Consider the following 27,080-nt stretch of genomic DNA (forward strand, 5'->3'; position numbering starts at 1 on the left):
GTAGCTGAACTCTCTACATTGTGACTTGTTGTGTGGGTGACCTCTCAAGAAGATGACTTGTTATGTTGGTGAACACTCAACAGGGAAGTGTAGGTAAGTGGAGTAGTTGCATGAGTTGGTAGAAACTGAAAAGCTTAATACTCTACCCAGGGATATCTATGTCTGGGTCCATGAGAGGAAACCCACAACTAGTAGTAAGTGTAAGCACCAGTAGATGACTACCTGCAGGCCCATACAAACCAACAGTGGGCAGCAACAACCAGAAATCTGGGTTGGGTAAGGTGCCGAGAGGGGTGACTGACTGGCCTTAATTATTGTAACTGTGGGGAGATTGGCCATATCCAATGATACTATCAAAAACTGGGCTGAATCATATCAGAATCTGCTGGTAAACCCCTGAAGTGTTATAACTGAGGCATATAACCACAAATTGTCCTGCCTTGTAAATAGGGTTTGTGGCTCCAGAATGTGAAGGGCTGTCCAATACAGTGGCTAGACTATAGGAGATATTCTTCTTCACACTGTCAGCTTTTAAAAAATTGTTTGGGAGCATCTAGTACCCAAAGATAAGATCTGGTGTGATTAGTATGTAAACATCAGTGTTCTCATGCACGCCAATGCCATGGTTATAGTACCTACATACACAGGTTGGTTTTACTGAAAACTGATGGACTTGTTTGAAGAAGGCTATAAGAAGATACCACAATCTTGCCGCAGCCTGAGAGCAGTTTGCTAGACAACAGTTTTTTAAGAGTGTGAAACTCAACCTCTCCATAGAGAAACTGAGAAAACACCAACAGGAAGATGGTATCCTAGCCACCAAGATAGACAGTAATGATAGTGGGTTTTTTGAGAGGAATTGGTTGATACACCACCATTAGGATTCTATATAGGAACAGTGATGATATGCAGTGCTTCTAGATTGAGCAGTTGATATTGCCAAAGTAACAGTTTTGAAGTTTGGCCACTATATAATATAATATATATATATAAGACTGGGCCTGTGACAATAGGGCATGTGGGCACATGACGCTTGACTAGACATTGGGTGGCCTGCAGTTCGAATCCTGGGGTAGGAGGGATTTTTTTCCTTTCTTTGACCCTTTTCTGTTTCACCTTATTGTTAGCTAGGTCATGTAATCTTTAAGTCTCCAGTTCCAGTGTGTTAGGTTAGGTTAATCCAAAGGCTGCAGCACATGTTGCTGTGAGACCTTCAGTGCAGGCCACTGTAAAGCTTTAATAATAATAAATACTTAGGTGTAAAGGAAGAAAATCCATCCCTCTAGGAGGAGACTGAGTGCGGCGCTCGACTAGACAATGGGTGGCCTGCAGTTCGAATCCTGGGGTAGGAGGGATTTTTTTCCCTTCTTTGACCCTTTTCTGTTTCACCTTATTGTTAGCTAGGTCATGTAATCTTTAAGTCTCCAGTTCCAGTGTGTTAGGTTAGGTTAATCCAAAGGCTGCAGCACATGTTGCTGTCAGACCTTCAGTGCAAGCCACTGTAAAGCTTTAATAATAATAATAATAATGATTTTTGCCTACTTTTTCAAACGTTCTTCACTCATAACGTTTTGTACCAGTATGCTATGACAATGAACGTTTCAGCTCTCAGTAAGCATTTGTGTGGCTTTATGATGCAAGTTACAGAATACAAATATGTGACCGGGCCTGCGATAATAGGGCATGTGGGCACATGATTTTGCCTACTTTTTCACACTTTCATCACTCATAACATTTTGTACCATTATGCAATGGCAATGCAATTTTCAGTTCTTAGAAAGCATTTAATTGGCATCATAATACAAATTACAGAATGGAAATATACATTTCCAATACTGAGATATGCCCTATAGAGTGATGGGGTGTAGTTTGTGCCCACATGCCCTGTTTTCGCAGGCCTGGTCACATATTCTGTTTCAGTACTGAGATATGACCGGTAGAGTGACAGGGTGTAGTTTGTGCCCACATGCCCTGTTTTCGCAGGCTTGGTCAAATTATATCAAGACACACGGTAGTGTGTCGTGCGGCCCAAGAAGCCGGCGCGCAACCCCGTGAGTATATTGACAGGAAGAAAGAAACCGCAATTTTCGCACCTCCGTAGCTCTGTGCTGCCTTGATGAAACAAGACAAATTTTGCTGTGCACATTCCCTCCAACTTCAGTACTCCACATTCCAAATTTGAGCGAAATCGCTTCAGGCATTCCTGAGATATGCGACTTCAAAAATTGGCTTGGTTTCTTCGTTTTTTTTTCTTCTTATTTTTCTTCCTCTTTTCGCACACTTACAAAAACTGCTATAAAACGCGAACGCGTTATCCGATTGCCTTGAAATTTGGCACACAGAAGGGGGGTATAAAGGCGCATCTCTGTACCAACTTTGGCTGGAATACCATAAACAGGCAAAGAGTTATGAGCGATTATGCACGAAAAATAACACCAATATGTTGTCACGCCTACAGGGTAAACCGCGTATGGGAAGAAGCTGAAAATCGGTGGGTGAATAGGTTAACTATTGAACCTCAAACCTTTTGTGGTTTGAAAGAAATCGAGCTAAAAACCAGGAAGATACAGCGAAACAATCAACAGTGTGTAACAATTACGCAATCGAGATTAGCAAAAAAATTTTATTATTATTATTATTATTATTATTATGCTTGCCACGCCTACCAGATAAACCACTTGGGGTAATGCTTTGAAAATCGCTGTACTGATGGAGTTATCATCTTAGAAAGGCTCTTCAATGGTGTAGAAAAATCAGACTTAAAGCCACGGAGTTATAACACGAAATCCAACTTGGTGTAGCAAGTGCGAGATCGAGATACTCTAATAGAGCAGTCATCCTAATAGAGCAGTCACCCTGAACAGAATTCAAGAGATCAGTTAGAAATAAGTAGAGATCAGCTACAAACAAATCACCCTGTAGAGAGTTCAGCTACAAACAATTCACCCTGTTGAAAGATCAGCTAGAAGATGTCACCTTATAGATAGTTCAGTTACAAAGAAACCACCATGTAGAGAATTCAGCTACAAACTAGTGACCCTGTAGATACATCAGCTAGAAGAAGTTACCTTGTACAGAGTTCAGCTACAAAGAAACCATTCTGTAAAGAGCTCAGCTGCAAACAAATCACCTATACAGAATTCAGCTACAAACAAATCACCCTGTAGAGAGATCAGCTAGAAGAAGTTACCTTGTAGATAGTTCAGCTACAAACAAATCATCCTGTAGAGAGATCAGCTAGAAGAAGTTACCTTGTAGATAGTTCAGCTACAAACAATTCACCCTGTACAGAGCTCAGTTAAAAGAGGTTTCCTTGTAGAGAGTTCAGCTACAGACAAATCACCCTGTAGAGAGATCAGTTAGAAGAAGTTACCTTGTAGATCGTTCAGCTACAAACAATTCACCCTGTAAAGAGATCAGCTAGAAGAAGTTACCTTGTAGAGAGTTCAGCTACAAAGAAACCATCATGTGGAGAATTCAGCCGCAAACAAATCATGTATAGAGAGTTCAGCTACAAACAAATCTCCCTGTAGAGAGATCAGCTAGAAGAAGTTTCCTTGTAGAGAGTTCTGCTACAAACAAATCACCCTGTAGAAAGATCAGCTAGAAGAAATCACCTTGTAGAGAGTTCAGCTTCAAAGAAGCAATCATGTGAGAGTTCAGCTACAAAAAAAATCACCCTGTAGAGAGTTCAGCTAGAAACAAGTCACCCTGTAGAGAGTTCAGCTAGAAGAAGTTACATTGTAGAGAGTTCAGCTACAAAGAAACTACCATGTAGAGAGTTCAGCTGCAAACAAATTCCCTGTAGAGACAAACAAATCACCCTGTAGAAAGATCAGCTAGAAGAAGTTACCTTGTAGAGAGTTCAGCTACAAACAAATCACCCTGTAGAGAGTTCAGCTAGAAACAAGTCACCCTGTAGAGAGATCAGCTAGAAACAAGTCACCTTTTAGAGAGTTCAGCTAGAAGAAGTTACATTGTAGAGAGTTCAGCTACAAAGAAACTACCATGTAGAGAGTTCAGCAGCAAACAAATCGCCCTGTAGAGAAATCAGCTACAAACAAATCACCCTGTAAAAAGATCAGCTAGAAGAAGCTACCTTGTAGAGAGTTCAGTTACAAACAAATCACCCTGTAAAGAGTTCAGCTAGAAACAAGTCACCCTGTAGAGAGATCAGCTAGAAACATGTCACCCTGTAGAGAGTTCAGCTAGAAGAAGTTACCTTGTAGAGAGTTCAGCTACAAACAAATCACCCTGTAGAAAGATCAGCTAGAAGAAGTTACCTTGTAGAGAGTTCAGCTACAAACAAATCACCCTGTAGAGAGTTCAGCTAGAAACAAGTCACCCTGTAGAGAGATCAGCTAGAAACAAGTCACCTTTTAGAGAGTTCAGCTAGAAGAAGTTACATTGTAGAGAGTTCAGCTACAAAGAAACTACCATGTAGAGAGTTCAGCAGCAAACAAATCGCCCTGTAGAGAAATCAGCTACAAACAAATCACCCTGTAAAAAGATCAGCTAGAAGAAGCTACCTTGTAGAGAGTTCAGTTACAAACAAATCACCCTGTAAAGAGTTCAGCTAGAAACAAGTCACCCTGTAGAGAGATCAGCTAGAAACATGTCACCCTGTAGAGAGTTCAGCTAGAAGAAGTTACCTTGTAGAGAGTTCAGCTACAAACAAATCACCCTGTAGAAAGATCAGCTAGAAGAAGTTACCTTGTAGAGAGTTCAGCTACAAACAAGTCATCCTGTAGAGAGTTCAGCTAGAAGAAGTTACATTGTAGAGAATTCAGCTACAAAGAAACTACCATGTAGAGAGTTCAGCAGCAAACAAATTGCCCTGTAATGAATTCAGCTACAGACAAATCACCTTGTATAAAGATCAGCTAGAAGAAGTTACCTTGTAGAGAGTTCAGCTACAAACAAGTCATCCTGTAGAGAGTTCAGCTAGAAGAAGTTACATTGTAGAGAATTCAGCTACAAAGAAACTACCATGTAGAGAGTTCAGCAGCAAACAAATTGCCCTGTAATGAATTCAGCTACAGACAAATCACCTTGTATAAAGATCAGCTAGAAGAAGTTACCTTGTAGAGAGTTCAGCTACAAACAAGTCATCCTGTAGAAAGTTCAGCTAGAAGAAGTTACATTGTAGAGAATTCAGCTACAAAGAAACTACCATGTAGAGAGTTCAGCAGCAAACAAATTGCCCTGTAATGAATTCAGCTACAGACAAATCACCTTGTATAAAGATCAGCTAGAAGAAGTTACCTTGTAGAGAGTTCAGCTACAAACAAATCACCCTGTAGAGAGTTCAGCTACAAACAAGTCACCCTGTAGATAGTTCAGCTAGAAGAAGTTACATTGTAGAGAGTTCAGCTACAAAGAAACTACCATGTAGAAAGTTCAGCTGCAAACAAATTTCCCTGTAGAGACAAACAAATCACCCTGTAGAAGGATCAGCTAGAAGAAGGTACCTTGTAGAGAGTTCAGCTACAAACAAATCACCCTGTAGAGAGTTCAGCTAGAAACAAGTCACCCTGTAGAGAGTTCAGCTAGAAGAAGTTACATAATAGTTAGACACCAAGACCAAGGTAACTAAGCGATTTAGTAACCCTGATGGCCCAAGGCTGTAGCGTCCCGAGCGCAGCGAGGGCGCTACTAAGGGCCAGAGGGGTTACTAAATCGCTTAGTTCCCGTTGGTCGCGGTGTCTAACTTATTTAGACTATGGTTTAAAGTACATACCTTTATAGCCAGAGCATTAGGGTGGCATGAAAGAGCAATGCAGAACAGCAGAACGGTTTCTTCCTGAAGTCCTTACAGCGCCCACAAAAATAATTATTCGACCGGTAACCAGAGTAACAGCTAGAGCTATAGTAGATATGCCGCTTAGTCTACTATTTCTCCAGAATTATTTGCAGAACACGGAGAAGAATTGTATTACAGTATTATCAAGTACTCCAGTGTACCTTTCGTGTTATAATTATTTTTCACGTACAAAATTGCCTGAGGGCGGGTTACTAAATGAACATGTGTAGGTGACTAAGTGATTTAGTAACCCTCTAAATGAGCTATATCATAGTCTAAATTGTAGAGAGTTTAGCTACAAAGAAACTACAATGTAGAGAGTTCAGCTGCAAACAAATTGCCCTGTAGAGAATTCAGCTACAAACAAATCACCCTGTAGAAAGATCAGCTAGAAGAAGTTACCTTGTAGAGAGTTCAGCTAGAAACAAATCACCCTGTAGAGAGTTCAGCTAGAAACAAGCCAAACGTAGAGAGTTCAGCTAGAAGAAGTTACATTGTAGAGAGTTCAGCAGTTTAGCTGCAAACAAATTGCCCTGTAGAGAATTCAGCTACAAACAAATCACCCTGTAGAGAGTTCAGCTACAAACAAGTCATCCGGTAGAGAGATCAGCTAGAAGGATCACCTTGCAGAGAGGTCAGCTACAAAGAAATCACCCTGCTTTATCTTTTCTTCTTCCTGTAGTAAAGAAAAAATGACAGGTTAAAAAGCCCTAAAGCCGGCCTATTTTGGGGTATACAAATACAAAAAGAAGTGAAATATAATCCAAAACAGCCAAGCTGTAAAAAAAGAGTGCGGCCCTGAGAAAGGCTATGGTGAAAAAAGATGTGAAATCCAAGGTGGCGGCCAAGAAATGGCTGTGATGGTAGGTTAATGGTAAAAATTTTAATAACAACAATTCAGGTGAATTTGGTGCCGCTTGGTCTTGGCACAAAATTCACTTGAATTGTCGTTATTAAAATTTTTACCATTAACCTACCATCACAGCCATTTCTTGGCCGCCACCTTGGATTTCACATCTTTTTTCACCATAGCCTTTCTCAGGGCCGCACTCTTTTTTTACAGCTTGGCTGTTTTGGATTAGATATATATATATATATATATATATATATGTATGTACATATATTACAATAAAACTCGTGGTAGTGAGTTGCATGACCAAGGAAGAAAGTAGGGCGCATGACTTCATTGTGTTTTTTTTAATGCAAATAACTAATTCTAATAGAATGCTCATCCAAAATTAACTTTTAAACCTATTCCCTTGTGTAAAACACCCTGCAATATGGTACAACTTTTGTTATAATGTTATCATAACCATATTGTAAGTAATAATCTCTCTCATATTTTAGTAATGCCCTATGATATTTTGTGCAAAACGTCATATTCTTCTTCTCCTCCACCTTCATTAGTGCAAGAGGCTCTGTGAGGCCAACATTTCTTGTACTTATATCTTAGATTGTGTTCATTCCACAGCCTTGAATTGTGCATACTACATAATATTAAATGAAAATTCATAAATAACTCTATTCTCTTGAACTTTGATGCACTTTAAGAACATAATGTGGAAAAATTGTGTACCAAGTTGGTGTAAAGCTGTTAGAGCTATGGACGATTATTTGTATTATACAGGCCAACATTTCGTCACACCTACCAAGTAAACTGCTTAAGGGATAACTTAAAGCATCATTATCCATATCTCAAACCTTTGTAGATTCAGAGATTTACCAATGGAAAAAATTAGAATATTCTATGTGTATTCTATTACAAATCCTCAAAAAATGTACGGTCTATAATAGAGCATTACAAAAGCAATCAAATGAGACCACTATTTGGTGAGTTTTTGTTTGTCATTAGAAAATTTCAAATGTAGAGTGCAGATGGGTCATTACCATTTTCAGTATCCCTAGAACTTACCACGATATGACTGGCTAGGCTATTTTCATACCTAAACTCTCTGCATAAGTAGCAGTTAGCTAACTTGGGTAACTCTGCATATAACATGGTATCCTCTAATGCTACAGTCATAAGATTCTGGTCAAGGGGCGTAGGTAGAAAATTTCTGATAGTAGGACAAATGCAACATATATGCACACCAGAAACATGCTCACCTTCACGTGAGACATTATAAAAGGTTTTATGAAAGGCGTATGCACACAGTGCCTATAGCTATAGTGTATTAATAAACCTACTGCACACATGCTCTCTAACTATGCTTTCCTCTGTATTTGTAGGTATCCATCGATGAAGATGATGATCACGATGGTTATAGTCACGTGCTGCCAAATCTAGCTGTCATAAGAAAATAGATACATTAATACTTAGCTGAGACAGAAACATCATTGCATAAACTAAGCAACAGAGACAATAAATCACTGTCGTCCACTGAGCATCCTATCCCAATAAAATGCCTAGATGAAAGCCAGGGGGCATAATAACAAATACACCATATCCTAAATAAAGACGCAGGAGAGTTAATTAATAACAGCGAACCAAAAACTTGTGCATGCATGTGACCCTTACTATACATCTTACAACTTGACCTTGACTTTATTTAGCTCCATCATAAAATTAATCCTTCAGTCCACATGCATACTGGCATTCCTGCATCTTTTCCAGTTTTCCTATGTGTCTTCAAAGCCAGAACAGAACAGCCAGTGGCTTCCAAAAAAGTGGATTCCTCCTTGGGTCATGGGTCGATTATCCCTTTCTTCTCTTAGTTCTCTACGACTGACCGGCTGTGTCGACTTAGCAGAGTTGAACTAGGACTCTGGGCCATGTACTGGTAGCTACAGTAACATCTATTAAAATCTCAGTAAAGCACTTTTCAAGTCAATTATTTTGTCATTGCACATCACACTGATTCACACAACTCGGAATCCATTTTAAAACATTTAAATACGCTTCCCGTGGGAATTTCTAAATATTTTGATCACATGATGCACATAACTTTATGGAAACCAGTGCGTTTTGAAATTATATCGCTGCTGTATCATCGCCGGTATGTTTGTTCCATTATGTTATTATTCAGATTGTAGGTGTAGCAAAGTACATACATAAGACAGTGTGGTAGTTAAGTAGCTGTTTCTAATGAGAAGGCAAAAAGTGTCGATGAAGGGGCAACCAGCATTTTGATGGTAGGGCAAATGCCTACCCATGCCCACCCCTAGCTACACCTCTGTTCTGGTATACCGGGTGACATTAGTGTTTGCAAAATTCACAAGAAGCTTAACCTAGAATTTAATTCATTGAGCTGCCATGAAGGTTGACTAGCTATAGAGGATATATACATTCACCTTCAATTCTCTTAGCTACAATGCATGAGGTACATAGCTACTGTATGAGTGCAGAAATATTGAAAATCAATTGAACTGAACATATAGGCTCTATAAATGATAATATTATATAGATATATAGGCTTTATAAATAATAATATTATATAGATATATAGGCTCTATAAATTAAACAGTCATTGCTATGAACAGGCAAGCACAAAAATATAGAGTAACTATCAGTTATAGCAAAGATCCTTTGGCTTGGTATCAGATCAATAGGTATTTTTCTGTACTGATAGAGCACTACTTTGCTTATATCATTGTCATTGTATTTGCAGATAATAAGAACAGCCTGAGGGAAAAAGTTGTGAAATCAGCGGCCATGAAATAACTGCACTGATATAAACTATAATGACTACAGTTATTTCATGGCCTCCACCCTTGATTTCACAATGTTTTCACCAACAGTTTTTGAAGGCTACACCTTTTTTATGCAGCTTGGTTGTTTTTGTGTGGATTTCACTTCCATTTGTATTTAAAATATATATCCCACAGCCAACTATAACCTGGCTTTGAGGCTTGTTTTTCCACAAACCATTGTTCTTCTTATCTCCAGATGCAATGAAAATGATATAAGACAAAGTAGTGCTCTATTAATACAGAAAAATACCGTCCAATCTGGTCCCAATTTATACTGATATAATTTTGTGATCGCTTGTTATAGTTAAACAAAGCTGTATTATGGACTATTTACAGTGCCTGTATTTTATTGCAATAATAGTGTTTTATAAAAAAGTAACAAGTTAGATATGGTATACATGATTATACTATTTATCTATTAGGAATTTGCAGTGACTGTTCTATTAGAATATCTCGATTTTTCATGCAAAATGTGATAAGTTGTAGTTGCTCAATTTTCAACAAAGCACTAGAATATGACTTCCAGCCTATTGTCACAAGTGTCATTACCATAGCACTTATTATGATGATTTTGATGATTGGCATGAATAGGTCTAAACATGTAGCAGTGTACTACCCCACTGATATGTACCAAAATGGCTATAATGTCCATGGAATATACTAGATTGAGAAGTTGCAATAGTATTGAATTACAGAGTTTATTTGATAACTTTTGTAATGCTCTAATAAAGTACACATTTTTTCGAGGATTTCTAATAGAACACAAATAAAATGCTCTAAAACTAACTGTTGGTAGATATGCAAAATTATGGACTTTTATTATTGAGTAGATTGTAGAATTTTCATTTATAAAGTAGAACTCAAGGCTGTGGCTGCAGTAGTAAAGGATTTGGGTGTTCCATAAGCAGGAATTTGGTCAAACGTGAATGCTCTATTAGAGAATTTTAATATAGTAGTTTTGTGGATTTCAGTTAATTGAAGGTAAATGATCATGCTACAGTAACTTACTATACCACGATCCATTAGAAGACTACAAAATGTACCATAAGTGGTAAAAAATTCATTGGTGGTATGAATCATGTTAAAAAATCTTAGGTATTTAACACACTTGACCATGAATGTTGTCGAAAGCCATATGAACACACTTAGCATTTGTAAGGAATTAATTAAGCAGACATACCATAATAAATCAGTACTCAAGGATCCACTGTATACTGAAGTGTTAAATCTCCAACTACAATGGAGATGCAAAGTGAATTGTGACGAAACTCTCTAATAGAGTAGTCACCGCATTTCTGCCAATGCAGTTGGAGGTCCTAGGATCAAATGCAGGTAAATTTTTCTTGACATTTTTCATACATCTTTTTACCTCATGGTGACTGTTCTATTAAAGCATTTTGATCCCATGATTTACAGTTGCTTGGTTTTTGTCTTGTAACCCTTTAGCTGTCAATGTAATTAATGGTTAACCTATATGCATACCTATTTTAAGTTATTCCCATATGTGGTTTACCCTGTAGGCATGACAGCAAGTCAACCTTTTAAATGCAAATAATCTTCCATTGCTTGAGTACTACACACATTTGCACCAAATTTGGTACGTAATTGCACTGCTGTATGTTCTCAAAGTGTACCAATACTCAAGAAATTCAAGCTACGCATTTGCATTTTATAAGGTTTTTGTAGAATGTACAAGAAGAATAATCTAAGCCCTCTAGCTCAAATTTTGTATGTGGGGTGCTGAAGGTGGAGGTTATTTGCAGTATAGAAATGATTCCAATTATAGAAGAGAGCACGGAGCACTATGTGAAAAATCATACTCGTAGCCTTAACCCATTATTGAGTTACAGTTGTCTTAAGGAATCAGGCAGGCAGCTGTTAGTTAGCTGGTATAATTATAGTATAATAAAAATGAAATTCCATAGTAACTTATTGGAAGCATTTTTGGTCACTTTAAAGTCCCTTTTAACCTTGATTCTATCTAATCAATACTGCTAAGGTGCCATAAAGTTATTGTGAAGCTGCTTTTTTTCTGTGAGAAAATGCAAATCTCCTTGATCCTAAATATAGTATGGTACTACCATTTTGTATGATAACATGTAATAAAGATTACCTCGTAGTACAGAACTGCTTCATCCATAAGTGTGGGCTCAGTCAAAGTTAACATAATTGTTGTTTCACCAGCTGATTGAAGTGTAACAACTAATGGTCCATCAGGAGCTACAATGTACAAAGTAAGATATTATGAAGTCATCCTGCAATCTTTTAATATAAACAGTCATATATAGTATAGCGGCGTAGCCCCCAAAATTAGCCAAACCCTGCACTTTTTATAAAAGCATGAAACTTTCCACATAAATAGTACTCCTCATAACATGTATTTTTTGATATATATAGTGACATTGCAGATTTGACCTTTGGTGACCTTTATGGCCATTTTTGCCCAGAAATTTGGTCAATTCTGCCTTTATCTCCCTGAGGCATTAATTGGCATGCTAAAACATGATGCCAAAGTGAAGGTCTTGTTGAACAGAACAACTTGGTTTTTTTTGAAATTAAAGGGGCAGTACGCCAAGCCATACAAGTGCTTAAAACCATACAAGTGCGACATGCATTTGACGCTGTTTTACGTAATTACTGAGCAATTGTGGTTTTGGAAATGAACAACAATTCTCACTTCCATACAGCCTGCTACAATGACTTGGAATCATTTTGCTGTGAAACAATATGTCTAGGCAGGTTATTTAAGCCAAGTAGAAGATGGTAAACGGTGTGAATGCGCAACGGCACAAAGCGCTTGGAAATTTAGCCGCAAGAACAGCAGCGCCAGCCCATTGTAGACAGTTAATTAACTCAACAGGCTTGTTTACTACAAGTTCTTGTCAGTGCAATAATTGTGATAACATTACAAGCTTGTACCAGCTGCTAGAGCCTGGCTGAAGTGGCTGTTTGCAATTCACATGGGGCGAGGCTTTATGGAGCAGTCTTTATTCACTACCAAACAACGATGTGAACTGCAGGGGATATACCTTACGAGTAAAACAGTACAAGTTTATACCAATACCATAGCTTTGTTTACAATTATCCCATTAGAAGATCACTACAAGTTCGCCATTTCATGACGTGATGTAATAAAACGCAACAAATTATCACGTCATGAACATATTTAATGGGATGTGAAATTAGCACTTATATGGCTTGGCGTACTGTCCCTTTAATAGGTATTTCTGTTTTTAAGTTATGATTGGTTTTATTATCCCCGAAATTCTCTGAGTTTACCTGCTCTTGGGATGTAAATTACCTATGGGGAGGCAAATTTTATCTCAAAATTCATGGGAAATATAACTTTAGAATAAAATCGTTTATTAACTTTAAATAAAAATTAATTTCAAAAGATCTTTATATTGGCACCTATGTTTTAGCAAGTTAATTAATGCCTCAGGGAGATAAAGACAAAAATGATGAAATTTCTGGGCAAAATTGGTCACAAAAGTCACCAAAGGTCAAATCTGCGATGACACTATATCGAAAAATTTATGCCATGGGGAGTATTACTTATGTGGAAAGTTTCATGCTTTTATGAAAAACTGCACGATTTTTATATTGTGCTGCTATACTAATATTATTGGTTTGGCTTTGACAGGTATTTTTTATTTGTTTAAAATGTTTAGTATGTTTGTAGTTTTGTAGTTTTATTTGTTTAATATGTTTACATATGTGGTACCTTGTCTCTTTGTCATTGTACTTTTGTGTTATTAATTGTAACTCTGTACATGTGGTATGCTCTGCTAAGGAAGAACAGCTATGTCAATTACTGTGAGGTTAAAATCAAATCAAATTAATTAAAGCAATTGAATTTTGGGCTTTCTTTCTTTACATGTGGATATCAGCAACACCTACTGTACCTGATAGACTTTCATTACCTGATATTTGATTTATCATCCAATACAATAATATACCACTATTAATAATCACCCAATTTCACCACACAAATCCTTAGTTATTAAAGAAAATTAGGACTGTGTGAATGGGTAAACCATTATTGCAACAATAAACAAATGAGCACAGCTACAAATGTTTAAATTTCTATACTATTAACACAGGTGCAGCTAAACTGAGCAAAGGTGCCGCTATTTTTGTATTTGATTATTCTTTATATTGAAAACATAATTATTGTACACAATACACATACACACAACTGTAAAAGTTTTAATCATGTATAATGAATTCAAAACTAGGTCAGTAAGTGCCAAGTAATGAAGGCTTTGGGCAAAAACATGAGCATGTTTGCGTGCTCCAGAGTAAGCAGGATTGTTTGAATTTGATCACAAGACAGCAGCACTGAAAGTCTGTTCACTTGAAACCTGGAATACAGAGATACGTCTTGCGTGTAAGTTTTGAGAGACAAGAAATTTACTAGAATATTGGTCCTATTACAATAGTGGCTTTTGCTCTGGAACCATTGTATGTGTGAATATGCATGCATTGTAGCAGCAGCAGCAGCAGCAGCAGCAGCAGCAGCAGCAGCAGCAGCAGCAGCAGCAGCAGCAGCAGCAGCAGCAGCAGCAGCAGCAGCAGCAGCAGCAGCAGCAGCAGCAGCAGCAGCAGCAGCAGCAGCAGCAGCAGCAGCAGCAGCAGCAGCAGCAGCAGCAGCAGCAGCAGCAGCAGCAGCAGCAGCAGCAGCAGCAGCAGCAGCAGCAGCAGCAGCAGCAGCAGCAGCAGCAGCAGCAGCAGCAGCAGCAGCAGCAGCAGCAGCAGCAGCAGCAGCAGCAGCAGCAGCAGCAGCAGCAGCAGCAGCAGCAGCAGCAGCAGCAGCAGCAGCAGCAGCAGCAGCAGCAGCAGCAGCAGCAGCAGCAGCAGCAGCAGCAGCAGCAGCAGCAGCAGCAGCAGCAGCAGCAGCAGCAGCAGCAGCAGCAGCAGCAGCAGCAGCAGCAGCAGCAGCAGCAGCAGCAGCAGCAGCAGCAGCAGCAGCAGCAGCAGCAGCAGCAGCAGCAGCAGCAGCAGCAGCAGCAGCAGCAGCATATCACTTTAGAATAGGTGTTCAAAGGATGGCTCGAGGTTTAACTTGCATTTTGCCCAGGCAATATAGTAGGAATGTGGTTTTCTCATCACTTTGATACCAAACCAATTCAAAAATATGATACACTTTGACTCTTCAACTTGATTTAGTTGTGAATTTGGGTTTACAGGTGAGGCTAAGCTCTGTGTAGTTTTTAAGTTTTGACAAGTTGGTAGTTATCATACAGTACAATAGTGCTGTATAGTAAGGACGATGAAGGTGTGGACGTGGTCCACGAAGAAAAATCTACTCAAAATCATCTTCAGAAATCCTTCACGGCCATTTCACAGTATTGGTTAGGTATAAACAAGCCCAAATGTGTCTTCAGAACGACCCGAAACGTTTCCGAGGTGCTACGAAATTAAAAAAAAATATTTTAGGGAATTTTCTACTGCCTCACTGCCTGCCTCACTGATGCGTTCAGTCAAGCATAGCGGAAAACTGGCTACAGCTACACCCTTGCTTCTTTGGCCGAAGCGCTTCGAATTTTGTGGAAAAAAAACCTTTCACAATATTAAATACCTACGATGTGTGCGCTACTGTCTTACTGTTTTATCTTTGATCCTTCTTTATCGTGGCCATCTCTCATGGGTACGGCTTCCATCAAAGCACGCACACCACAGCGCCCCAACATATTGGAATAAACGTGTAGCATAATTGTAGCAAGCACGTGATTTTAATGTTGGGATACACCTCGGGATATGCTGCTGCCTGTTCAACATCGCCACTACACGCATAAGGATTAGAGTGTTTGCTTTGGCTCGAAAGTCGGTGGTTTCTTTTCCGAGTTTAAAAACCGGTTGTATATGGCGCCTCTCTACAGACTGTATGGGTAGCTTTCCCAGAGCACTTTTCAGGCGTACTACAACTGAAAAACACCATAGTAGGCCTCATAGGCCCACGTATCTCGTCGTCTAGAAAGTGGGCGTGACCCGTACTTACGCAAACTAAAAGTACTGGGAAAGGTTTAACTTTTGAATCTTCTCCCCTCCACGAGGCTCTTGACCAATGGTCTACTGAATATCCTATGCCCCCTGAAGACTGCAGACATTATCAACATAATTGGGATGAACTGCTTTACAAACACCATTTTTCATCTCTTTTGGACTCTGCCTCTGATGCTAGAACAAAGGCTCGTCTACTGTCAGCTTCCTCCTCAGAGTCTGGTGCGTGGTTTGGTGCTCTACCAGTACCTTCCTTGGGCACTAAGCTGGACAATGAATCTTTGAGGATTGCTCTTGGTCTACGTCTCGGTGTTCCCATCGTTGTCGAGCATACGTGTGTTTGTGGCAGTAAAGTAGATGTTTTTGGAACTCAGTGCAGGGGCGGATCCAGGATTTTGCTAAGGGGGGGGGGCACAGAGGTAGAAGTCACTCCACAGTGTGCGAAGCACACTCTGCGAAATGCGAAGCATGAGCTTTCTAGGGGGGTCTGGGGGCATGCCCCCCCCCCCAGGAAAATTTGAAAATTTAACATTCTGAGATTGAATTTGGTGACAATTTTGACTTAAATTTGTTGATAGTTCAAACACTGGAAGATACTGAGTTTCTGGAACAACTTTAACAAGCTGTAGGACCAGGTGTCCTACAGACCTTCAGCACTTGTGCTGTAAAGCCTTAATAAATTTAAAAAAAACAACAGAATTAGTGTCACTGTAAAGACATACTGTAGGCTGCAGCTGCTCCCTAAGGAAAGTTTGAAAATTTAATGTTCTGAGATTGAATTTAGTGGCAATTTTAACTGAAGTTTGTTGACAGTTTAAATACTGGAAGCTACTGAGTTAAAAACCAGATTTAGTGTAAAGGCCCAGACTGCTCTCTAAGAAATTTTGAAAAATAACATTCTGAGATTGAATTTGGTAACAATTTTGATTGAATATACATGTAGTTCAAACACTGGAAGATATACTGAGTTAAAAAAACAGAGAATTAGTTTAAACTGCTCCCTAATGAAATTTTGCCCTAATGAAATTTTGAAAACTTAACATTGTGAGATTGAATTTAGTGGCAATTTTGACTAAAATTTGTAAATGCTTATGAAAATTCAATGGTATGAGCTACTGAATTGTTAGTAGCTATAAAGTCTATAAAGAAATTTTGAAAATTTGACTTTTTGAGAATGATTTTGGTGCTAATTTTGACTGACATTAAGTTGAAAATTTTAGAATTAGCAAAGGTCCCCTGCACAAGCATCACAAAAACTAGATAATCCTGGCATTTTGTGTGCAGCTGCATCTCCAGAGAATTTCTAAATATAGTCACTAGTGTGTGGATAGAGTCATTAACTCAATTTAGAACAAGTCTTTAGTTGTTCAAAATGATAAACAGTGTTTTATAATTGGCAGGTTATATAGAGCCGGTACCGGTTACACTGTTTTGCCGGCTATTTTGCCGGCAGTGGAGGGTATAATACTTAGAATGTTACGTGCATTAAAAAAAAAACTTGTACAAAAAACCTAAGAAAGCGAAAAAAAAAAGTTGTCTAAGCGGGGGTTCGAACCCGGGCATCCGTACTCATAAGCAATGTTTGTAACGATTATACCACCGGTGCTGCAGCTAGTCATATTATTTAGTTTCTACGTTATAAACATCTGACTGAAGTGACTTCTATGTGAAGAAGAAACCAAAGCTGAACCCTAGCCTACCCCTAACGCTAAGGAACTACTTTTCGCATCCCCTAAAGTTGAATGCTCGGGGCAACCTACTAGACGCGTGCCCTAAAGTTGAATGCTTGGGGCAACCTACTAGTGCCGGCACAATAGCCGTTAGTGTTTGCAAACCGGTACCGGCTAAATATACATTTCGTTTATAATTATGTTACTCTTGACTGTTTTATTAGAGTAAATGACTGCTCTATTAGAGTATCTCGATTTCTAAACATAGAGGGTGCTCTATCCCACCTAGTTCTCCTTGTACTATGTCAATATGGGTAATAATTTGCTAGAGACAGATTTATTATATTACCATAGTCATAAACTGCATAAAAATGTTTGAATTATGTCTAAAGTGCCTAGCTATGTTCAATGAGCAACACTATAAAAAAATTCTGAAGGGGGGGCACTGGCCCCCCTGCCCCCCCCCCCCCTGGATCTGCCCCTGCTCACGATTTGTCTTGCAGGCGTAGTGGAGGCCGTATTCCTCGGCACACTGCAGTGAATGAAACTATTCGTCGTGCTCTGGTGTCTGGAGGTGTTCCTGCTGTTTTGGAGCCAGTTGGTGTGTGTCATAATGATGGTAAGAGGCCAGATGGCATGTCATTGATTCCTTGGTCACGGGGCTTACTCTTGCTCTGTGACTTTACCTGTTCAGACACCCTGGCCCCATCTAATTTATCTACTTCTGCAAGTGGTGCCAGCCGGCTGGCAAACTCTGCAGAGTCAGCTAAGTGCAGAAAGTATTCTTCTCTGATTCCATCATTTCACTTCTCCCCTTTATGTGTTGAGACCTTGGGTGCTTGGGGATCATGTGCACGCTCATTAGTGAGGTGGATAGGTTCCCGGGTGATGGAACAGTCTGGTGATAATAGGGCCACCCAATTTTTGATTCAGAAGGTTGCCATTGATGTTCAACGTGGCAATGCTGCTTCTGTAATGGCAACAATACCATCATCCCAGGACTGGGCAGAGTTTGCCTCTCTGCCCACTGTTTAAGTGTTTATTTGTATTATCATTGTCTTAGTATCTTAAAAAATATATATATAATATATAAAAAAAAATAACTAAAAGTAAGAGCAGTCCTGAGGCTTTGTTGAGAGAATTAGTGGAAAATAATACTGTAGACACACTATAAAACAGTTGAAAGATACTTCTGTGGGTAATGTGTTGTTTAAAGTGGTTTGTTAAAAAAGTCCGCATCCTTAGGAACGTTTAGCTGTGTATTTCGAGAATTGCAGAGGGGGTGTGTGAATTACTAAATACGGTTATTCAATAAAATTTACGGAAAAAAGTACACAAACAAGTGCAAGAAAAAATTTGGAATTTTCCATATGAGTAGGGACTGCAGCAATAAAAAGCACTGAAACAAGCCGCTGAGACAAAACACAACTGAATGATTGCATTTTAATCCCTACTTTAACCATACATCATAGCAGGTTAAAGTAGGGATTATAATGCAATCATTCAGTTGTGTTTTGTCTCAGCGCTTTTTATTGCTGCAGTCCCTACTCATATGGAAATTTCCTAATTTTTTCTTGCATTTGTTAAATGATGAATGATCAGTAAAATTGTGCAGTTTCTTATAAATTTTGTTTAGTTCATTGATTCGATATATTATAATGGAATAAGGATGTGGCGTATTCCTTGTGTGTTTAGCTGATAACTAAAACTACTGTAGCTAGATATGTTTTTCCTATTCTATCATCCCCAAAAATTGGTAAGTAGACTTTCATCACTACAACCATAAGACTTCACACACAAGCTAAAATACTCAATCCCATAGGTTTAAAGACCAAAACTGATCTATCTGTACTGCACATTTCTTTGTTGCAATATAACAACAGAAATTGTAACAACCATATAATTCCAAAAAGCTTTTTGCTTGTTATTCATGCACAGTTATGTGGGTAAGTTCCCCATCCATTTAACACCAAACTAGATTAATAATGCTCTACCTGTTCGTATCATCACTGGATCAGAGAATGGCCCATACCCATCAATTTGAGTACCAGCACTAACTGATACATAATATCTGGTGAATATTTCCAAGTCTTCTATCACATAAGAAGTATCACCATCAAGTGATACAGTAGTCCAGTTGAGTGACTGAGACACTTCAGTATAGTTGAGTTGATGTTTAGTGATGATGCCATTCCTTACTAGTGGATCAGGAAGTTGCCACCTTACAGCAATAGAAGTAGATGTGGGAGATGATAGTGTAACACTTAATGGCGGACCATCAGGAACTGTGTATAGGATATTATAAATTATTACAGTGACTTGATACACACTCACCATCCTCCAGTGTCTGCACTACACACTCTATTGGGTTAGAATATAGTCCAATTCCTACTACAGTATGTGCTGCTAGAGCAATAGTATAACTGGTAGCTATTCTCAGATCAGTCACAATAGTGTTAGTGTCATTGTTACCAATATTAATACTGACATTTCCATCAGTAGAATAGTCAGCAGTGGACAGTGACTGACCAGGAACGTAAGACACACTATAGTCGGTAATAATACTATTCACTCCAACGGGAGCTGTCCAAGAAATCATAATGGAAGTTGAACTAATAGCAGTGGCCAGGCAATCCACAGGTGGAGGAACTGTAGGAATTGATTGTAGCATACGTTGGTCTTTGCATTACCTTATGTACATACAGAGTATATGGTATATTTTAAAATAAATTAATTTAAAAATGAAGTAGGGATCCAAGTGATGAAAGTAGTGAAAAGAGATGAATAATGGTATTACAGCATAGCTCGGTGAGAAAATCCCTACATTGGAATGTTACAAAAATTATTTAGTTTAATGCTAATGTAGGGATTTTTCCACTGATCTATGCTGTAATATCATCATTCATATTTTTTACTGTGTTATATCACTTGAATCCATACTTCTTAGTTTGTTTGATTTTTGTTATAGTATACACATGTGACTGTTCTGTTATGGTGACTACTGTATTAGAGTATTTTGAGACAGCCTTTCACCTAAGGCCCCTATTTGGTGATTATTAGTTTCTCATCCACCGCCCGCATCCTTCTGAGGCTACCGCATGGTAAGCCATTATTTACTCTGCGCATGCTCAGAAGAACACGTGATACCAAACTGTTATAATTTTTGTTGATGAACACTACAATGCGCTATATATCACCAGGAGAACTGTTGTTTTCCTTAGCAAATTGCTGCAGTGCCAGTTGCAATCGTGCTCTATCGACTTCATCAAAGCAAGCTTTCAGTTGACTGTCGAAAAACAGTTGGCGATCACGAAAAGTAGAATCAGCTGGTGAAGGAAATGTTTGTAGTAAGAAAAAAGACAATTTGGACAAGGTCTGTACATCAGTGTGTTAATATTATAAAATAATGGTATAATGGTAATACCCTCCCGCCCGCATCATAATAATTAGAAAGGCTGGATGAGAAACTAATAATCACCGAATAGGGGCCTAACTAGGGTGCATGTCACTATTTCACATTTTCACTGTGCTATCATTATAATTGCAACTGGGCCTGTGATAATAGGGCATGTGGGCACATGATTTTTGCCTACCTTTTCACACTTTCATCACTCATAACATTTTGTACCATTACGCTATGGCATTGCAATTTTCAGCTCTTAGTAAGCATTTAATTGGCATCATGATGCAAGTTACAGAATAAAATTATACTTTTCCAGTACTGAGATATGACCGGTAGAGTGATGGAGTGTAGTTTGTTCCCACATTCCCTGTTTTCGCAGGCCCGGTCACAAATACAGCTACACCAATAATAAGAGGTGAAGGGTTGAGTAAATAGATTGTTAAGAGGGATGCAGCAATTGTGCCAGCATAATTTTGGGCATAATAGGTATGTGTGGGAATCAGGAATTATGCTAGCATTTTGAGGTGATTATAAAGCTTTAACAGTAGGAAAATCTGTGGATTGCACAACTGCATTGAGATACTCTAATAGAGCAGTCAGGAACTCTAATAGAACAGTCACTGAATATTATTTACTCTAATAAAGCAGTCACATTGAAATGAAATACTCTAATACAATAACCAGCTAAAGGATCCCAGACTATTTGAAGCTTAAACATCAATGAAAATGGTCTGATACAGCAATAAACTGTCATTATTAGCCAATTATGGTGGGGAATAATGGGCAATTCTCAAAAGAATAATAGGGAATTTTTTAGCACTGCTCAAAAGCATAATGCTCAAAGTTTGGAACATAACAGCTTCATGCTGAGGTGTGGCTGCTCGTTATTCATCAATGAAAATTATTTATGGGCATGATTTTGAACTTATTATGAAGTTACAGGTATATACCAAGTATAAGCGTTTTAAACAATATGTGGCATCTAATTATGCTGCTCAAGGAAAGTGTTGATATAGAAAATTAACACCTCAATATGGTTTCACTGCATGAAAGCAATAACCAAAAGGAAAGGCAAGGCACAGAAGACACACAGTCATCGGAACCCCATAAGGCACATGCCACTGGAGAGTTTGTTATTGTGGCTAAAAACTGGTGCTGTTTTGTTTGGGCTTTAGCCTTGTGACTGGCTGGCAGACAAAAATTCATGCTTCAGTGATATTTTTTTTTATATCTGGTTGCCTGTAAATTGTTTCTTGTTTTAATGCTGTATTCTGATGTTAGATGACTAATATTATTCCGTAAAGGTGATTTTTGTCACTTAAGATGTCTCTAGGATGATTTTTAAAGACAGCATTTTAGCAGCACGAGTCACTTTGGGTGCTATCCCTACTTAAATGGTACTGCTGTAGTGTTTATTACGATTTAGGAAGCTATAGCATAATTTTATATATATATATATATATAACCATCATCATCAGTACTATATGGGATTAAAGCAAAAGGCATGAGGTCAACTGTGCTTCATGCTTTGTATAGAACAAGCAAGACTATACCTTAAAATCATATAAAATTAATATTGCAACCATGATAATATACATGGACCCTCCATGCACGTAGATTTCCAGATTTTAAATTAATTCAACTATTCTAAGGGTGGGGGAGGGTTAATGGACACTCCATTATATTTTGTGATGTAATGTTGTTGAACATCACCAATCTTTATTATGTGATTGCTAGCCACAGTAAACCCACCACTAACTGAAACCCACAACACAATAAATGTGTAATTTTGTACCTAATTCTAGGGTGATAATACCTATAATACAACTACACAAGGATGCACTTTCAACACTTATATAAAGTAAAACATCACCAGTACATTTTTAGAGTTTTGTCAGGAAGTTCACCTTCTTGCTGACCATATATATACAGTAGTTATTGCTTAAAACTACAAAATCAGAATAAAAGCATCTCTTTTTAGCTACTTGTATAGCCAAATGCATGTTGGCCTTAGTTTTCATTGATATGTAAAATAAAGTCCAGTTAAAGGAAACAGCCAACACAGCAATGGAGTTTTTCAATTTTCCACCTTAACACTGGAACACTGTACGGGTGTACTGTAGTTTGGCCTCATGGTTAATAGAGTACCAGCCTTTACCTTATGCTATAATTATACATGTATACAATTATGTACCTTTGTTTTCCATATGGCACACATAACAGTGCTTTAACTTATCAACTCATTTAAAATTCAACAGTTTTATTAATCAAACCGTACGGTAGTACTGTTTAAGTAGGGTATGCATCAAAAGTGACGCGGGCCGCCCAAAAAATACCGCCTTTAAAAACCAGCTTAGAAACTCCTTATGTGACAAAAATCACTTTACGGAATAATATTAGTCCATCTAACATCAAATGTAGTGTTAAAAACAAGAAAACGCTTACTGGCGGCCGGATACAGACTTTTATTTAAATCGTCCAAACTCGAAATTTCGTCTCACTCACTCACTCACTTACTCACTCACTCACTCGCTCACTCACTCACTCACTCACTCACTACCTGACCATAGTCGCAAGTAGTCTCACGTAGCCAGACCACTATTTCAGCACTGGGGCTTATCGATTGGAGATTATTAGTGCCCGCGCTGAAAAGGCTCTGGTACACTTCCAATAGGCCAGTTGTGACAGCACCCGGTAGGAATTTAAGGTGTCGATAGGCTGATTGCAGCACTGGCAACTTAAAACATATTTGAATCAGTCTGCAGTCTCGAAGTGTTAAATGAGGTGCTGTCACAACTGGCCTATTGGAAGTGTACCAGACCCTTTTCAGTGCGGGCATTTATAGAGTAAGCCACTGATGTTCGACCACCATAGGCTCAGACGCGATTTTTCTTTAAACCCGTAAAGAAAATTTCTGCTCTTGTTATGCCTTTGGAGAGGTCTAGGCCATTAGCTCTTGCATGCAAAATTTCAGACTTGCAGCTTTCTTCGTCTGGCTGCAGGAGCTGCAAAAGTGACCTGTCCGAATGTTTTCAATTCTCGGACAAAAATATGTATTATCAGTCGAGTGGCACTGCTTGTAATGCTTGAAGTTGATCAAGTCTTTTTGTGCTTGATATGAAAGAGCAACTCTTATGCTCTCCAAATATATGTAGATATTTGGTATTGGCTGTGAATTACAAAGCTCCAAAGTCACCTCTGTCGTTGAAATCTTAAACTTGGCCACATGTGAAGCTCGTGCAAATCAAATAGTTACCTATATCTAATCCAAAGCTTTGAGGTATGGCTGGATGCTCTCTCGTACACCTTCCCACTGTGTGTGTGGTACCAACTTTTCTGTTGATCATGCCTATCTTGTCCAAAGGGTGGGTTCCCTTCAATACGCCACAACGAAGTGAGGGATATCACAGCTGAATTATTGTCTGAAGTGTGCCATGATGTGGAGGTTGAGCCTCATCTGCAGCCTCTAAGTGATGAAAAGTTTCAACAGAAGACAGCCAACACTCAGGATGGCGCACGTTTGGACATTTCCATGAATGGATTTTGGGGTGGTCGTTATGAAAAACGTTATACGGACGTCAGAGTTTTTAACCCACTTGCACCATCCAACAGTGGAACCACCCTTCAGTCATGTTACAGGAAACACTAAATAACAAAGACGAGAGCTTATGAGTTGCGAATCCGTGAAGTGGAACACAGTTCTTTTACCCCTCTAGTGTTCTCTGCTTCCGGGGGAATGGGCCATGAAGCCAGTGTTTTTTACAAGCGATTGGCGAGTTTATTGTCTGACAAATGGAATTAGATGTAGATTGTCATTTTGTTTGCTGCGTTCAGCAATCCAGTACATTAGAGGAGCATGATCTTCACAAGGTCGTTACATCAAAAGTGCTCCTGTGGCCTTGGCGCAATCAGAGACTCAGTTTTTGATTTAATTGTTTAACTGTTTATTTGTATGTTCTTATCTTATTTTCTTTATATCTTCAAAAAAAACAAAACAAATAGTGGTCTGGCTGTGCGTGACTAAGTCGCAAGCCTAGAGCCCAAATGAAGCAGCGCACGGTCATCATTTTTACGCCACAACAACAAACTCACCGGTGGGATGTGCCTTTTGGGGTTCCAACGAGTGTGCGCCCTGTGCGCCTTGTCTTTTCTTTTATCTTCAGTCAGGCTGCTTCTCTTCTTCATCCAACGAAACCATATCGAGACATTAATTTTCCATATCAACACTTTTTTAAAGCAGCATAATAGACGCCATAAAACTATTTAAGGTGCTTAGATTGTGCCAGAGGAGGTAGGACATAACGTCACAATAATTGCGTGACGTATGCGTACTGTACATTTTGCCATAGGGTTGAGTTCTAGTAAACCGTGAAGATTAGCATTGTATTTATAGTCAGAAATAGTTGAAGAAATCGTTTTATCTACTAAGCCCCGCTAAGCCCCAGCAATATTACGGTGAATTTTGTAATAGAGCAATATTTAGAATAAATTTTGATCTTAGTTTCAGGTACCTGTGTATTTGTTCGCTGTAGCTTTAGTTGTTAGTAGTAAATGCAATTGACTTCGGCGTCTACAATGATGCAACTAGCTGATACATTAAGTTTTTCATCTCGTAATTATCATTGGAATTCAATTAAATTACGCAAAATTGTACGCGTTATGACATCATGTCCTACCCCCCCTGAGATTACGCTACTGTACGGAGGTACCAGTACTCCACGATAGGTCAGAAGATCACGCCCATTCTTTATTATCAATCGAGACCACGATAACCATGCCCCTTTTACGCTAGTTGTATTTGTGACCACACCAGCTGTATTTTCGACCAATCAATCCGGTATTAATTATATGTAATGTACAGGACTCGACAAGCTAGTGTAAACGTACATACAGGTGTGTGCAAATCAAGACACACGATAGTGTGTCGTGCGGCCCAAGAAGCCGGCGCGCCACACCGTGAGTATATTAACAGGAAGAAAGAAAACACAATTTTCACACCAATGTAGCTCTGTGATCCCTTATCCGATTGGAACCACATTTGCTACAGACGTGCCGGCCAGTTATGGGAGTCTACATACCAAATTTGAAGAAAATTAGTCGAGCCATTTCCGACATACGAGCGAACAAAATTTCATTTTAATTTCTTCGTTTTTCATCTTCTTCATCCTCATCTTCTTCATTTCGCACACTTCGCAAAATCTGCCATAAAACACGAATGCGTACTCGGATAGGGCTGCAATTTGGCACACTTGAAGGGCTCATTAAGGCGGATCTCAGTACCACCTTTGGTAGGAATCCGATGAACATTCACGGAGTTATGACCAATTATGTGCGCAAAATAAGGTCGAAGGTCTGTCACACCTACAGGGTAAACCCCTTGGAGGAATGAGTTGAAAATTGATATGTAGATGGAGTAACCATCGTAGGAGTGCCTTGTTGTGGTTTGAAAGGAATTGAGATAAAGACCATGGAGATATGACACAAAACCCAACCTGTGTCAAAATTACGCGATCGATTTTTCTGAATAAAAAAACTATTAGTTTTCACATCTACCAGGCAAACCGCTTAGAGCAATGAGCTGAAAATCAGTATGTAGCTGGAATAATCATCATAGAAAGTCCTTGCAGTAGTACAGAAGAATCGGATTATAAACTACTGAGTTATGATTCGAAAGGCAACTACGTGTAGCAAATACGAGATACTCTAATAGAACAGTCAACCTAATAGAGCATTCAGCTACGTTTATAACTTACTCCATTATAGAATTGTATTACATTGCAAGATATTCTGTACGGAATTCAGCTACAAACAGTTAATCTGATAGACAATTCAGCTACATGCAAGTCACCCTGTAGAGAGTTCATCTAGAAACAAGTCACCCTGTATCAGCTAGAAGAAGTCACCTTGTAGAGAGTTCAGCTACAAAGAAACCATCATGTAGAGAGTTCAGCTGCAAACAAATCACCCTGTAGAGAGTTCAGCTACGAACAGGTCACCCTGTAGAGAGTTCAACTACAAAAAAATCACCCTGTAGAGAGTTCAGTTACAAAGAAACCACCATGTAGAGAATTCAGCTGCAAACAAATCACCTTGTAGAGAAGATCAGCTAGAAGAAATCACCTTGTAGAGAGTTCAGCTACAAAGAAACCATCATGTAGAGAGTTCAGCTGTAAAAAAAATCAATCACTCAGTAGAGAGTTCAGCTAGAAGAAGTCACCTTGTAGAGAGTTCAGCTGCAAATATATCACCCTGTAGAGAATTCAGCTACAAACAAATCACCCTGTAGAAAGATCAGCTAGAAGAAGTTACCTTGTAGAGAGTTCAGCTACAAAGAAACCACCATGTAGAGAGTTCAGCTAGAAACAAGTCACCCTGTAGAGGGATCAGCTAGAAACAAGTCACCCTGTAGAGAGTTCAGCTAGAAGAAGTCACATTGTAGAGAGTTCAGCTATAAAGAAACTACCATGTAGAGAGTTCAGCTGCAAACAAATCACTGCGTAGAGAACTCAGC

At 38.9% G+C, this 27,080-nt stretch overlaps 1 protein-coding gene across 1 annotated transcript in view; it reads right to left on the reverse strand.

Moving 5' to 3' along the window:
• Window positions 1–27,080, reverse strand: part of LOC136255297 (hemicentin-1-like) — a 239,616-nt gene that overhangs the window by 20,948 nt on the left and 191,588 nt on the right. Inside the window, exons 18-20 of the mRNA XM_066048025.1 lie at window positions 19,501–19,815; window positions 19,161–19,451; window positions 11,607–11,713 (exon numbers count right to left, since the gene is read on the reverse strand). Of these exons, the coding sequence (XP_065904097.1) occupies window positions 11,607–11,713; window positions 19,161–19,451; window positions 19,501–19,815 (713 nt within the window). The remainder of the gene's footprint in view (window positions 1–11,606; window positions 11,714–19,160; window positions 19,452–19,500; window positions 19,816–27,080) is intronic.

The sequence above is a fragment of the Dysidea avara genome, chromosome 5 (genome assembly GCF_963678975.1).
Source record: "Dysidea avara chromosome 5, odDysAvar1.4, whole genome shotgun sequence".
In the NCBI taxonomy this organism is placed as follows: Eukaryota; Metazoa; Porifera; class Demospongiae; order Dictyoceratida; family Dysideidae; genus Dysidea; species Dysidea avara.